The 16,381-nt window shown below is 39.5% G+C and overlaps 1 protein-coding gene across 1 annotated transcript; it reads left to right on the forward strand.

The window, feature by feature from the left end:
* The first annotated feature begins 430 nt into the window (after positions 1-430).
* On the forward strand, positions 431-2,088 carry LOC122482336 (non-POU domain-containing octamer-binding protein-like). The gene is given in 3 exon segments (XM_043578781.1): positions 431-1,292; positions 1,294-1,540; positions 1,543-2,088. Coding segments are annotated over 3 exon segments (1,410 nt in total). The 5' UTR covers positions 431-507; the 3' UTR covers positions 1,921-2,088.
* The last annotated feature ends 14,293 nt before the right edge of the window (positions 2,089-16,381 follow it).

Genomic DNA, 16,381 nt, shown 5'->3' on the forward strand with positions numbered 1-16,381 from the left:
GAAACTTATAAATGTTTCCACATGTTTCTTATTCTTCTTTGGAGAACTTTTTCTAAATTTCCCCAGGATTCTCAGCAAAACACTACTGATAGGACAAATTGTCATCATCTGACTTTAGCTTAGTCCTTATTATTTCTGCCATGTTTTCACCTTTGCTTCTTCTCCATGCCACTCCCCAGTACCTGATAACATCCCTGTCAGCACCATCATCACTAGGACCAAAGTCTAAGACAAAAGTTTGAATTTACTGCCAAGTGATACACCAAGTAATGACAGTGAGTCAGGTATGTGACATCCAGGCACAAAATGGGAGTGGTATTTGAAGATTTTTCCTAATTCTATTGTGCACATTTTAATAACCCATGTCTTAAAGGCCCCTGATGAATTTCAATGGTACAGGAAAACTTTTGAAAATTATGGGATGGTAGTTTTTTTTCTCGGGACGGTAGAGGCCATGTAGTGTCGCCGTTAGTCTGAGGAGAGAACAGTCGGTAGAGGGGTGCAAAAATGCAGAGCAATAAAACCTTTAACTTGGAGAAGCAAAACCATACTCCAAGGAAGCATCATCAGCATTACCACCAGCAGCACCACCAACAGCAACAGCCACCACCGCCACCAATACCTGCAAATGGAAAACAAGCCAGCAGCCAAAATGAAGGCTTGACTATTGACCTGAAGAATTTTAGGAAACCAGGAGAGAAGACCTTCACCCAACGTAGCCGGCTCTTTGTGGGCAATCTTCCTCCTGACATCACTGAGGAGGAGATGAGGAAACTATTTGAGAAATACAGGAAGGCAGGCGAAGTCTTCATTCATAAGGATAAGGGCTTTGACTTTATCCGCTTGGAAACGCGAACCCTAGCAGAGATTGCCAAAGTAGAGCTGGACAACATGCCACTTCGTGGAAAGCAGCTGCGTGTGCGCTTTGCCTGCCATAGTGCATCGCTCACAGTCCGAAACCTTCCTCAGTATGTTTCTAACGAACTGCTGGAGGAAGCTTTTTCTGTTTTTGGCCAAGTGGAAAGGGCTGTAGTCATCGTGGATGATAGAGGAAGGCCCTCAGGAAAAGGCATTGTTGAATTCTCAGGGAAGCCAGCTGCTCGGAAAGCTCTGGACAGGTGCAGGGAAGACTCCTTCCTGTTAACCACATTTCCTCGGCCTGTGACTGTGGAGCCCATGGACCAGTTGGATGATGAAGAGGGACTTCCAGAGAAGCTGGTTATAAAGAACCAGCAATTTCATAAGGAGCGAGAACAGCCACCCATATTTGCACAGCCTGGCTCCTTTGAGTATGTATGCCATGCGCTGGAAGGCACTCATTGAGATGGAGAAGCAGCAGCAGGACCAAGTGGACCGCAACATAAAGGAAGCTCGTGAGAAGCTGGAGATGGAGATGGAGATGGAGGATGCTCGCCATGAGCACCAAGTCATGTTAATAAGACAGGATTTGATGAGGCATCAAGACGAACTCCGGAGGATGGAAGAGCTGCACAACCAAGAAGTGCAAAAACAAAAGCAACTGGAGCTCAGGCAGGAGGAAGAGAGCGCAGGCGCCGTGAAGAAGAGATGTGGCAGCAACAGGAAGAAATGATGCGGCAACAGCAGGAAGGATTTAAGGGAACATTCCCTGATGCGAGAGAACAGGAGATACGGATGGGCCAGATGGCCATGGGAGGTGCTATGGGCATAAACAACAGAGGCGCCATGCCCCCTGCTCCAGTGCCAGCTGGTACCCCAGCTCCCCCAGGACCTGCCACTATGATGCCAGATGGAACCTTGGGATTGACCCCACCAACAACTGAACGCTTTGGCCAGGCTGCTACCATGGAAGGAATTGGGGCCATTGGTGGAACCCCTCCTGTGTTCAACCGTGCAGCTCCTGGAGCTGAATTTGCTCCAAACAAACGTCGCCGATACTAATAAAAATTTCACTGTCTAGTTTCCCAAAAACCCTCAAAAGAAAGACCCTTTTTGGACTAGCCAGAATTCTGCCCTGGAAAAAGTGTTAGGGATTCCTCCCAATAGTTAGGTCTTCCTTGCCTGTACTACTCTAAGGGAGTATGCTGGAGGCTGAGGGCAAGGGAGGGGCGATAAAATTTAACAAATCAAAAAAAAAAAAAAAAAAAGAAAGAAAGAAAATTATGTGATGGTAAATAAAACTTATTCAACAATTGGACATTTGAAATCTTTACCACATGGACCAGAATAGATTTAGGACCTGGAGAGGTACTTTAAAAGCCAAGTATCATCACCAGTTCCAAGAACAACTACACTGTATACTATACAATATCTAAAAAAAGGAAGCTATCTAGTACAATATAAAAATCACTGTGATTATGTTTATCATATTGTAACATGTAATCAAATCAATAAAATTAGCACCCCCCCACCCACTCCCAAGTAAATGATATGGGATAAAAGATTTCAGAAGTGAAACTAAAAGGAAAATGAATCATTCCAAGAATATGAAATTATATAATTCATTTTTAGAAGATTAAAAATAAAAAGATACTTAATAACTTCCTTCAGTGAAAGGAATTATTTATGTTGGTACAAGGAGTATAATTGAAAAGGAGGTATAAGAACAAGAAAACTGAATACTAGTGTGAAAATCGGCAGATGGTGGGAGATATAGATTAACTCATTGTTCTTGTTCAATATTTATTAAGCATCCTGTTTTCCAAATGCTGTCACTTATGAAATTCCAAGTACATATACCTTAGTGAAGGAAGAGGTAGGGTTTATAGACTCAAAAAACACAACTAAAACGGTAGAACTTTTGAAGTTTGTCTTTGAATGAACTTCCCACCTCTGTTTTAACTCTCCTTTCCAATACTATTCAACCACCAGTTTTGGGGATGCGACTGGGGATGAGGCAGTGGGTTACAAGCAAAGGTATAATTCAAACTCTGGCCTTCTTTCCAGGATGTCAACTCAAATTACCTACCTTCCATACAAACCCATCAAAATTCTTAGTCCTATCTAGAAAGTAACAATTGGACTCAAGTTTCACATCCCATTGGAAATGACTAATGATGAATTTGAAAAAAATACATATTATGTATTATATTATTTACACGTAATTTCACAGAAACAAGACAGGTAGCACATAGACTGCAATACAGTGTTAATACGAATAGATGGGATACACATATACCTTTCTGTTAAAAAAGCAAAACAACAACAACAAAAAAAAACACAACCTCTCTGGGTGGCTTCCCAGGCTCACCAGGGCCAAAGGCATCAAGTTGTCCAGTGGCCCACTGGGTGGGGGCCCCAGGGGATGTTTGATTCAGTGATACAAGCTCTCACTGCCCATATTCCTGGGAACTTACATAACATTCTATCTGTGCCTACAGTTTTCCCAGAATGAGTAAGGATGAAGTATGTATGAATCAGGCCAGAAGCTGTGGGTCATTAACATCTTCACCTCGCAGGCTTCAACTAATGATTCGAGGAAATTGGTTGTATAAAAACCCTAGCTCCCTCCTCCTCAAGTTAGTGAATTCTGACAAGTGTATTTTGTGGGTTTCCTGGGGTTTCCTTGATGGATTAACTTCTAGTCTCCTACCATCGTTGCCGGCATCATGATGTACTCCCTATTGACTGATTTATCTCCTCTGTGTCAATTCTTCACTCCCTTACCAGTGTTCCCTACATCTATCTCCCAAACAAACTCTTTGCACACAGATTTTTGCCTCAGTATCTGTTTTTGAATGAGCCAAATTAAGATACTCTTTATGAACTTATTTGCATATAAGATGAGCTTGTTTATCCAAATAGATTTTCTCTATACCGGTAGCTAAGGGGCAATTGTGACTGAGAGGGCTGTCCTATGCACTTTGCCTACATCAGCACCTCTTTTTCTCCTACTCAGTTTTCAAGCCATCCCATGTTCCTACCTTGCCCACAAGCATGCTCTTTTTCCCAACCCCACTTATCTCTTCCACATGTGGGATCATGTCTCACTTATTGCTTCAACCACACACCTAACACTCATCTCCAACATGATAGGACCTCAGGTGACTTAACATGTGGAAAGGATGTCCATGTAAATTCCCTTGTGTTATGATACGTCTCATTGCTCCTTCTTCAAGGCCAAGGTTTCCTTAAGGGGCAAGATGATAAGGGTTAGATTAAGTCTTCAAAATATCCTCACTCCTTTGGGCACCTGAGATCTGGACTTCGACTTGGCCTCAGTTATGCCTGAGCTCTTATCCAAAATTACTTGTGGCTCATCAGTGATTTGTGAAGTATGGATATTATCCTTTCACTTGATCTTAAAAACAGCATCTAATTTTTAAATCTTTATTTCTCAAAAGACTAATCATCTGCCATCATTCAAGTCTAAACTCTTCTGTCCACCTGTCTTTCAGGAAAATCCCTACTGAACACCCAACTACAGACTTCAACTGATTCCCTGAACAGCTTGGTTTCACAGGCTGCAGTTGGATATAATTTTCCTGATGCTGAGATTAACTTCCTTCTATTTCTGAGCAATGAGGTCATCATCACCCCCAGCATTGTCAACAAAGATGATGATTTCCATAGACGAAAAAGTTCATAGTGAGTGTATTCCCATGCGTGTCTTTTTAAAAGTATCTTTTAGCTTTATTGTGCTATCCTTGATTCTATTTTGGTTTAAATGCATTTATAGTATCCTAAACCATAATGAACATCCCTATGGCAGAAATAAAATCCATGTTATAGCTTTCTTTTGAGAGGTGAACATCTTAGCTTTTAAGATACTTTCTCCCATAAAGCAAAGTCTACAGCAGAGATGGACTCCTTTGTGATCTTTCTGGTCACCTTCCCAAACTTCTAACAATTCACGAGTATCTTCCACGTCAATTTCTTGCCAAGATTTTCCAAGTTTCAAATATTGAACAATGCAAAATCAGCCCTGTGTTTACACTAGCAGTACTAATCCTACAATGCTACATCTTCAACTTGCAATCTACTGGTCCCCGGAGAGGTCAATGCTCATACTGCAAGTTACCTACTTTTTCGCAACATAAAGTGGCATGCAATTTCCCCATAGTAAAATCTTGAAGGCTTGCTTTCTAGTCACGTGGATCTAAAAGACAGCTGTGTTTTCCATGAATTCTTTGCTGCGTATTACACACATGCCACAGAAACTGGTATCCTTTTCCCATGCTGCTGTTGCTCCAGAAATTTTTCAATCTGTTTCTGAAGCTGCTCTGATGAAATATCATGCAACAAAACGTAGTTGTCTTTTTCTTTCCAAAGAACATGTTGGGTTGATTCTCATTGCTCTACAGGACTCAGTGATAAACCTCTTTGTCCTCTTTGTTTGAGTGGGGGTGGGGAAGGGGAGGTTCTCTCTCAATTCTGTCTCCATTCTAAGCACAATTCCCAGCTCCTGGTTTGATGGCTTTCCGATTCAGTTTTCTTGTCTTGCCCCCACAAAATCCCTAAATTGATACGCTTTTCCCCTTCAAATTTCAATTGTCTTGCAATTTCTCTGAAGTGAGCTTGCTGTACAGCTCCTTCACTGACACAAGATAACAAAGAGCATTCAGGAAGAAAAATGAAGGGCTTAGCAAGCATTCCAGTTTGGCTTTCTAAATGAACACTTTTTATATCCTTTGAAAAAAATATCGGGAGACCTACAAAATACAGTTTTGTCAACTCTAAGTTACAGGTGTGGAGTTCGTATGAGGGACGGTACAAGAGTGGTCGAGAGCCACTCCTCCTTGCTGTAGGTCCTGGCCCCACCATTTACCACCTATTCAATAGTTGCTATTTGTGACCCTGCACAAGTTTCTTATCCTGCTTCCGTTTCCTCATCTGTACAATGAGCAAAAATAGTACTTAATAGGCTAGTGGTAAGGATTAAAAGGAAAAAAATACATATTGATAATTGCTTACCTTGTCATAAATGTTACTAGCTATTTTTATTGGTCAGTCTAGTGCCAAGTCTATTATAAAGGAGAATGTTTACTTTCAGGAGATGCCTGCATGTCATTTTTGGTCATTGGGCTCTGAAGGTAGCCTCTATCTTTTCACCACCTCTATGAATTACTCCCCCAAATCTCACAGTCTTTCTTCATATGCCGACCAGATGTTTCATTTGCTGAATCCCTTCTCTGTCTCATGTCACTGTTGGCATGCTTTTGGGGTACATGGAACGGCACTGAACAACTGTGTTGAGGCACCGATGGGCTCAATAGGTAATACCTGTCTCCCTCACAGAGGTTCAGGACCAACTGAAAAATGCAGTATCATTAGACAAGTAGAACACCACACTTATTATAAGGAAAAGATTAGGGAAGGTGGCTTGTATCTACAGGGAGCTAAGTTTCCTTCTATTAAATCCCTCAAACATACAGACTTCCCCTTCCAAGTTGTGACTGTAAGCTTCCCAACCTTTACAACAAAACTGACCAGAAAGGTAAGAGCAGACGTGCTCTGTGGGCACATTTGCTCCCAAAGGGGGGAAAAGGAGGAATGAAAACGTTTACGTCCAGGTTCTCCTTGCCAAATCCCCACTGAGACTGTCACATCTCTAGAGAACTTGCATGAGGAAGTAGAAGCAGGCAAAGACTGATATCCCACTGGTGCTGCATCTACCCTGGAAGAAACATCAGGAGTGAGAAGCAGCTCTCCTCTCCAAACAGGCTGGAAGCTATTACAGTGTAAGACTGGCCAGTAGTCCTATCAAAGGAGAAACCAAACTGCAAGCTCATAGTCCTATCATCAGAGCCTTGCCTTCCTCCTGTTTCCTGCCCTGAATTTGATAGAGGAAAAAAAAAATTAAAAAAAAAATTATCCGACAAGCCCACATTTGAGTTTTAAATAACTCAGTTTTTCCTCAATTTGATCGGTCTATTATAATCCCTGACATTCTAAGAAGCCCCACAAAACTGTAAAATAGAGCCAGTGCTACAAGAAAGTGTTTTTTGATGCCACAGATGTACAACCAGTTATGATAGTACAGATAGGCATTACCCACATCCATCCTTCCCTTTCCGTCCCAGACTCACCAAAATGAGATGACACATGACACTGATCACAGCGTGATACAGCATTGTTTCTGACATACCCTTAAGCACAGTGACCCTAGAATTTGTTAAGAAAAAAAAAATGTGGTAGGCGGGAAAGTTGTCAATTATGATTTCATGGTTGTGCTTCATTTCTTCGGAAAAGGGCACAATATTTTAAAGGTCAAATCTCCTATTTGCCCTTTTGTCTTGCTTGATTCCTGTAGTAACTCCTCAGCCTTGTCTGGGATCCTGGCGGAGGATTTCAGAGGTTCTCCCTTAACACAACACGCCCAAGCAAGCTCATCAACCTTGTAACCAAGCTGTTCTTTTTTTTTTTTTTTCTCTTGCAGCCACTCTATTTTCTCCATTTTGTGGGTGTTGTGCTAGATTTCAGAAATAAGCCCAAGTAGAAGTAAGAACTAAATTATTCCCTTTAACTTAAAAAGGTAGCATCTTCCAACACAAACACAGACCTTCCTTGATGCCCAAAGGTTCACTTGTTGGAAACCCGGTAGATCCAAGGTCTAAAGACCAAGGAAGGACAGGGAGATACTCTTCTGACGCAAGGGGAGCCCTCAAATAGTATCAATGAGAGAAGAGCTACATTTTAGAAAGGATCTCAAACTCTGAGGTAGAAGCATTGAAACAAAGTTTTATTTTTCTCACCCCCCCCCCATAACTCAGTATGTTAAGAAATACTATGGGAATATAAACAACATGTGATCTGTATATGCCCTACCATTACTCTGACCCAAATTGGAGCATTTCTTCAAAAAATTGCCAACGAAATACAAAATGCTACTACCACGACAGTGTAGTCTGCAGTTTTTCTTTAATTAGTGTCTCACTCTGGAGTGCTGGCTTTCTTTCTCATTAAGAGATAATAGCCCCTTTTCAGACACTCAAGTTAACTTTCATGACTGTTTCTACACGGTTTGAGGATTCTGAACAGCATGATTGTAACGAACTCATATTACACACATTGACAACTCGAAGAACACCACAAATCATGTAAAAAAGAGTTTCATCTATACTAAACTGTTCAGTAAATTGTAGGGTATAAACCACCTATTTGCCTAGGACATACTTACCAATTCCTCATACTAAATATTACAGTTTTCCAGAAATCGTAAAGCTTTAAGTCCATCCCACTTTACTACAAAATGAAATATAATGTATTTTAAATGTGTACAATTTTTTTTAATTTGTGATGCAGGTGGAGACAGGAATAAAGTATGTTTCAGAATAGACAGAAAAGGACTCTATTTGGTCAGCCTTGGGGCACCTTCATGGCTCAGTCATTTGAGCATCGACTTCTGCTCAGGTCATGATCTCACCGTTGATGAGTTCAAGCCCCACATTTGGCTCTGTGCAGACAGCTCAGAGCCTGGAGCCTGCTTTGGATTCTGTGTCTCCCCCTTTCTCTGCCCCTCCCCCACTCATGCTCTGTCTCAAAAATAAACATTAAAAAAATTTATTCATCAGCTTCCCAAAGACATGATTGCCTCATCACTCTGCAAAGACACACTGCCCAGGGTTCTTTAGCACCACATGTGTTCATGTTGCCACATAAAACGTAGAAGGCTTAGTTAAATTTGAATTTCAAATAAGCAACAAAAAATTCTAAAAGTAAGCATGTTCCAAACATTGCGTGGGACACACTTATGTGAAAAAAAAATGTATTCATTGTTCATCTGAAATTTAAATTCAGTTAGGCATCCTCTATTTCTATTTGCTACACGTTGACCTTTCACCACCTCGTTGGACTTTTAAACCCTCCTTACTTGCTATGAGAGATGAAGCTGCTTCATGAACAAAATCAGGGCAGAAATAGCATAATTCATGCTGGCCAAGTTTGGTTTTTTCTTTTGTTCCTTAGTTCAGAAAATTATTTTGCGAGAGAAAATGTCAACCCACCATTATATTTCTTTATTAAAAAAAAGTAAGAACGTACCTCAAAGCCATCCGCTTTTAAAGGCTAGTATCGACAAAATCTTCACTCTAGGCAAGACAACGTTCCAACCTGCCCTAAACAGGTATCTAAGAAATTAGGACTACTGTGATAACAATGGTTACCAGGCAGCTTAGGCAACGAAAAATTATGGCACATTACCCCAAACAGGTAATAGCGAAGCCTGGAATTAAACCTAGGCATGTTGATGCCACAGCTGGTGCTTGAAACAACTAATCCACATGCTTCATGACTCGAGCCCTGAACTAGGAATTTATTGTATTATTTGAGCATAACTGACACATAGTGCTCTATTAGTTTCAAGCGTACAACCTGGTGATCTGACAAGTTTATACATTAGGCTATGTTCACTACAAGTATAAGCTACCATCTGTCCTGTTACATCACTATTACAATATCCTTGACTATATTCTTTATGCTGTGTTGCACTCATTCCACAGCTGGAAGCCTGTATCTCCCACTGTCCTTTACTCATTTTGCCCAACCCACCATCCCCTTCTCCTCTGGCAACCATTAGTTTATTCTATTTATAAGTCAATTCTGCTTTTTGTTCTTGTTTAGAAACGTTTGGAACTTTTGTTCTAGGTCCCTGTGGGCAGTCTCAAGTGGCACAGTCTCCTCCTCTTTTATGCCTAACAGTCCATTGCATAAATACCAGGTTTCCCTAATCCATTCATCTATTGACGGACACTTAGATTGCTTCCATGTCTTGGCTGTTGTAAATAATGCTGCAATTAATATAGGGGTGCACATATCTTTTCAAATTAACTTATTTTCCCTGAGTAAATACCCAGTACTGAAATTATTAGATCAGGTAGTATCTTTAATTTTTTAAAGATACTGGTTTCCACAGTGGCTGCACCAATTTATATTCCCATCAATAGTGCACAAGGGTTCCTTTTATGCTACATTCTTGCCAATATTTGTTTCTTCTCATCTTGATTGTAGCCATTCTAACAGGTGTAAAGTAATATCTCACTGTAGTTTTGTATTTCTCTTATTAGTGATGTTGAACATCTTTTCATTTGTCTGTTGGCCATGTGTAGGTCTTCTCTGGAAAAATGTCTATTCAAGTCCTCTGCCCATCTTTTAATTGGATTGTTTGGTGTTCAGTGGGTTAAGTTCTTTATATTTTAGGTATTAACCTCTTAATGAATATATAATTTGCAAGTATCCTCCCCATTCAGTAGGTTGTCTTTGTGTTTTCTTGATGGTTTCCTCTACCATTCAAAACCTTGTATTTTGATGTAGTCCCAAGAGTTTATTTTTGATTTTGTTCCCCTTGCCTTATGACAGGTATCTAGAAAAAGTGTTGGTATGGTCAATGGCAGAGACATTACAGCCTATTTTCTCCTTCGTTAAAAGTAGTACAGTTTCACTCTACATGTAGCCGTCCAGTTTTCACAGCACCATTTATTGAAAAGATGGTCTTTCCCCCATTTTATTTTCTTTCTTTTTTCTGGCATAGATTAATGATATAAATGTGATTTTATTTCTAGGGTCTCTGTTCTGTTCCACTGATCTGTATGCTTATTTTTGTGCCAGTTACCATATGGTTTTGATTACTATGGCTTTGTAGGACGTCTTGAAATTTGGAATCGCTTGGAAATTGGAAAAGCTTTGCTTTTCTTTCTCAGGATTGCTTGGGCTATCTGTGGTCTTCTACGGTTCTATACAAATTTTAGGATTATTTGTTCTAGTTTTATGAAAAATGCTGTTACTTTGGTAGGGATTGCATTGAATCTGTAGATTGCTTTGAGTAATATGGACGTTTTACTCAAACGTTTGAGAATATGGCAATAGTCTTCTAATCCATGAGCATGGAATACCTAATTTAGGTCATCTTTGATTTCCTTCATCACCATTTTATTGTTCCCAGAGTAAGATCTTTCACCCAAGTTTCTTCCTAGGTATTTTATTCTTTTTGGTGCAATTTCTTTCTGTGACTTCATTTTTAATGTTAGAAACAATATGAATTTATAACAATTTTGTATCCTGCAACTTTATTAAATTCATTTACTATTTATAGTTTTTTGGTTAAGTCTTTAGCATTTTCTAGGTTTAGTATCATATTATCTACAAATAATTAGTTTAACTTTTTCTTTAACAATATGGAAGCCTCATTTCTTTTTTTTTTTTTTTTTTTTTTTTTTCTGATTGCTGTGGTTAGGACTTCCAGTACTATGTCAAATGAAATTGCTAAGACTGGACATCCTTGTCTTATTTCTAACCTTAGAGGGACATCTGTCAGTTGTGCACCACTGAGAAGGTTTTGAGTTTTAGGTTTTCATATATAGCCTTTATTATGTTAAAGTATGTTCTAATTCCATTTTGTTGGGTTTTTTTATCATGAATGAATGTTGAATCTTAAATGCTATTTCTGCAACTATTGAGATAATTATGTGATTTTTATCTTTCCTTTTGTTGATGGTGGTGTAGGATACTGATTGATTTGCAAACACTGAAAATTCTTGCATCCTGTTCATGGTCCTGGTGAATAATCTTTTTAACCTATTGCTATATGTGGTTTGCTATTATTTTGTTGAGGTTTTTTCCATTTGTGTTCATCAAGGATACTGGCCTTAGTTGGTTTTTTGTGTGTTGTTTGTGGTGTCTTTGCCTGCTTTCAGTAACAGGGTAACGCTGGCCTCATTGAATTCATTTGGAAGCTTCCCTTCCTCTTATATTTTTTGGAATAGTTTGAGGAGTATAGTTATCAACTCTTTAAATATGTGGTAGAATATACTTGTGAATCCATCTGGTCCGGGACTTTTATTTTTTGGATTTTTTTTCAATTACCAATTAAGCTTTGTTACATGTCATCAGTCTGTTCTGATTTTCTATTTCTTCATGGTTCAGTTTTGTAAGATTATGTTTCTAAGAATTTATCCCTTCTAGATTGTCCAGTTTGTTGGCATACAGTTTTTCATGGTATTCTTTTATAATCCTTTGCATTTCTGTGGTATTAGTTTTTACTTCTCTACTGATTTGAGCCCTCTTTTTCTTGATGTATCTGGCTAAGGGTTTGTCAATTTTTTTTTAATTTTATTTAAATCCAAGTGAGTTAACATATAGTTTAATAATGGTTTCAGGAGAATTTAGTGATTCATCACTTACATAAAACACCCAATGCTCATCATAACAACTACCCTCCTTAATGCTCATCACCCATTTAGCCCACCCCCACACCCACCTCCCCTCCACCAACCCTTTCTGTTTGTTCTCTGTGTTAAAGAGTCTCTTATAGTTTGCCCTCCCAGGATTTGTCAATTTTATCTGTTTGAAGAACCATATGCCTGGGGTGCCTGGGTGGCTCAGTCAGTTGAGCATCTGACTTTGACTCAGGTCATCTCCCACTCAGGTCATGATATCACAGTATGTGGGATCAAGCCCTGTGTCAGGCTCTGTGCTCACAGTTGTGAACCTGGAGCCTGCTTCAGATTCTCTCTCTCACAAAAATAAAGCAAAAAAGTTTTAAAAACATATCCTGGTTTCCTCGTTCTATTTTTTTTTTTGTATTTTTTGTTTTTGTTTTTTTTCTTAAGTCTCTATGTCAATTATTTTCTGCCCTGATCTCTATTTACTTTCTTCTACTCACCTTGGGATTTGCTCTTTTTCTAATTTCTTTAGGCATAAAGTTACATTGAGTTTTTTGTTTGAGGGGGTAAACTCATTTTGAACTCAATCATCTCCAAACAGTACAGAATATGTTTCCAATGGACTTAATTTTCCTTGAAAATTATCATTTTCTAAACATTTGCCTAAATCTTCATTTTTGACCATATTACCTCTTAAATGACTTCCAGAAATTCATTAGCTGCGGTCTTAAAAACTACCTATTTTAAGCTACATGAAGTGACCCTACTTCTAGTTTCCTAAATTTGATAAGGGCCACATTCTATCGAGTAACAGATTGCAATTATATGACGTCCAACCAGAGCATATCCTCCTAATATCACTGTCATTATAATGAAGAATTAATCTCACAGATTTTTAGGGACATTTCTCTATCATTACCCACCCTCCTTTTGTCTTTACTGTTAACAGGAAATGAGATCTTAAAGTGGCCACACCCTAGTTTTTTACAATGGTCCACAAAACTTTGTAAGCCTTCCTTTCCAGGCAGGGCTTCCTAGGGCTTGGTGCTGTCTGGCATGAATTAATTTGGTCATCAGTTCATCAAATATCTAATGAAAGTGTACACAGTGTAAGAACTGGGTTGGAGGGGTGGGGAGAGGGGGAGCAGTCTGATCTCAGGTATTTTATAATCTAATGAGTGACACCTCAAACTGCTTATAGTGACTGCTCATTCTCCTGTATCTGGGTTTGTACTGCCTGCTTAAAGCAGCTTGCTTTATGCACACTAGATTTCAAGTGGGAGACTAATGGGACAGGTCCTCTAAGAGCTCCAAATGCCTTTGAACACCAGCTCTGCCCACATATGTTGTCCCACAAGAGCTAATATGGAGGGTAGATAGAGACGTTTGATGGTTCCTATCCTGCCTGGCTCGCTCACCTTCTGAAAATTAGAGTTAGCCCAATGTCATCAGCACAGTCAAGCTAAGGTAAAAGGAAATTTCAAAATGGCGTGACCAAACAAACCTAGTTACGAGGGTCGCTTTTCAAAATAAAGTTGGAAGGCCATAGGGAGGAGGCATTTATGCATGTCCTCATTGGAGAAACTACAAACTTATTTTGTAAACCTTTCCATCAGCTGGAAGCCCTCAGTCAGCACTTAACTGCCTCCACACCCTGAGGCCTGGATCACTGGCATTATTCAAGTCAAAAGGAATCAATGCAATTTAACAAGTTTCAACTCCTCATTTGAATAGTAACTCAATGAATCCCAGTTTAACCTAGCTTCAATCCCTGTTTCCTGTAGAGGACAGACCTGAGAACCACACTTGTAGCCTTCTGCCTATATAATTCTGTACACACACATGCACACATACAATGTCTTTCTCAGAACATGAGTTAGGTTTCTACCTGAATCTGTCTCCCAAGTTGCAATTCTAACAGCCCAAATAAACAAACCTATGTTAGCTTTAATTTTCAGTGAGTTCTTTCTTGGTTAATGCTATGTTCCAAACAATTCCAGCCAGCCAAATACATAGAACAGTCATCATGCTTTAAATAACTTCAGTCGTATGCAACAACAGTAATGCTTTTTAATTTCCATCCAAGTTAGTTACCTTATAGTGCAATAAAGATTTCAGGAGTAGAATCCAGTAATTCATCCCCTACATATAACATTCAGGGTTCATCCCAGCAAGTGTTCTCCTTAATGCTCTTTGCCCACTTAGCACATTGTCTCACTCAAAACATCTCCAGCAACCCTCAGTTTGTTCTCTGTATTTATGATGCTCTTATGTTTTGTCCCTCCCTGTTTTTATATTTTTGCTTCCCTTCCTTTAAGTTCATCTGTTTTTTTTGTTTGTTTGTTTTGTTTTAAGTCCATCTGTTTTTTACCTTAAATTCCCCATAGGAGTGAAGTCATATGATACTTGTCTTTCTCTAATTTTGCTTAGCATAAGACACTCCAGCATCATTTATATTGTTGCAAAAGGTAAAATTTCATTCTTTTCAATTTCCTGTAATATTGCATTGTGTATGTACATATATCTATATACATACACAAAGATACATACACATACATGTATGTTTGTATATATATTCACATATATGTGTATATACACACACACACACACACACACACACACACACACACACCACATCTTCTTTATCTGTTCTTCAGTGGATGGACATTTGGGCTCTTTCCTTTGGCTATTGTCCATAGTGCTATCAATATTGGGGTGCATGTGCCCCTTTGAAACAGCACACCTAGGGACACCCAGGTGGCTCAGTCATTTAAGCTCCCAACTTCGGCTCAGGTCATGATGTCACAGTTTGTGATTTCCAGCCCCATGTCAGGCTCTGTGCTAACATCTCAGACCTGGAGCCTGCTTGGGATTATGTGTCTCCTTCTCTCTCTGCCCCTTCGCTGCTTGCTTGCTTTCTCACTCTCTCTCAAAAATAAACTTTAAAAATATATGTACATCAAGAAAGAAACAGCCCACCTGTATCCTTTAGATAAATACCTAGCAGTGCAATTCCAACAGCAGTAATTTGTCATGGTATCTACTGTTTGAAAAAAAAAAAATAGGCTCCAAAATGGTGTCCCTTAGGCCAAGTCACCAAACTGGGGCTTAGTATCTAACATAATTGTATTTTCAATCTCTCTTGGGCATTTACGCCTTCATCTGTCAATCATGAATTCTCAGATTGTCAATGAGGTAGTCTGTCACATGGGTCCTCTCTATCTCCCAAAGGAAGATGGGATAAATCCACTAAATAAAATTCCCTGCCTTGCCCTTTAGGGTGGTTGACCTTGCCTAGAACAGTCTTTTCTTTTACCATTAACTTTCTTGTTTCCCCTTCTTATAAAACCTTTCCATTTTGCACAACTCCTCAGATCTCCCCTTTATGTGCTAGTTAAGATGCTGCCTGATTTAACAATCACCTAAAGCCAATCAGATCCTCAAACTTACTCAACTGGGTTTTGTTTTCTAATACTACATTTAGGTCTCTTATCTGCCAGCCCAACCACTTATGTAGGAGTTGAGTTAGGTTTCTTTCTCCTTTCCCAATGCCTTGTTCTCATACAGGCCACAACAGCCTAATGATTTAAATTTCTGGATTTAAATTTCAAACAAATCAACGTTGGTTTCTCAAGTTTCCTGGTCTCACGTGACACTCATTCAAACTCTTCTCCATGTCGAAGGAATCGTGTCAGCTGCCTCTGGAGGTTGTCTCTTACAGTGTCCATTACTCAGTCTCCTGTCCTTTGCTCTCTCTTGATTCCCCCTCACTGACTTCTGACAGCACCAGTGTGAATTGTGGTGCTGTCATCACATAAAAAGTCACACTGCTCCTCCACTGAGGGTTGTTGCTTTTGTTGACCACATGTGCCTTATGAAGGGCTGAGCTCCCTGTGTTTCAAAATTCACTAACAAAGCTGCTGATGTTCTGGAATCCTTGCTAGGTATCCAGACTGCGCAATGTTCTCAGAATAAGATACAATTTTTTTATTTTTAATTTTTTTTATACCACATATATTACCTTCTTTTAGAGGAACTCATACCCAAGCAGTATACTGCCTTGCACTCCAGCAGGCAACAGTAGAAACAGGATTTTAACATTTGCTTTTAAGTCTCCTCCCTTTAGGCCCACAAGTCAGTTCTAGGCTCACTGTGCTTATCCTTTCCGGAAACATAGGCTAATTATTGAGCCAAGTTTATTGGCCTGAACCACCCTTCTAATGTTCTTTTCCAAGAGGAAAACTTTAGACCTTCATGGTGGGACCTCTCTATAGTCCTCCAGGGTCAGAGTCCCACATTTAAAC

The sequence above is a fragment of the Prionailurus bengalensis genome, chromosome A1 (genome assembly GCF_016509475.1).
Source record: "Prionailurus bengalensis isolate Pbe53 chromosome A1, Fcat_Pben_1.1_paternal_pri, whole genome shotgun sequence".
Classification (NCBI taxonomy): Eukaryota; Metazoa; Chordata; class Mammalia; order Carnivora; family Felidae; genus Prionailurus; species Prionailurus bengalensis.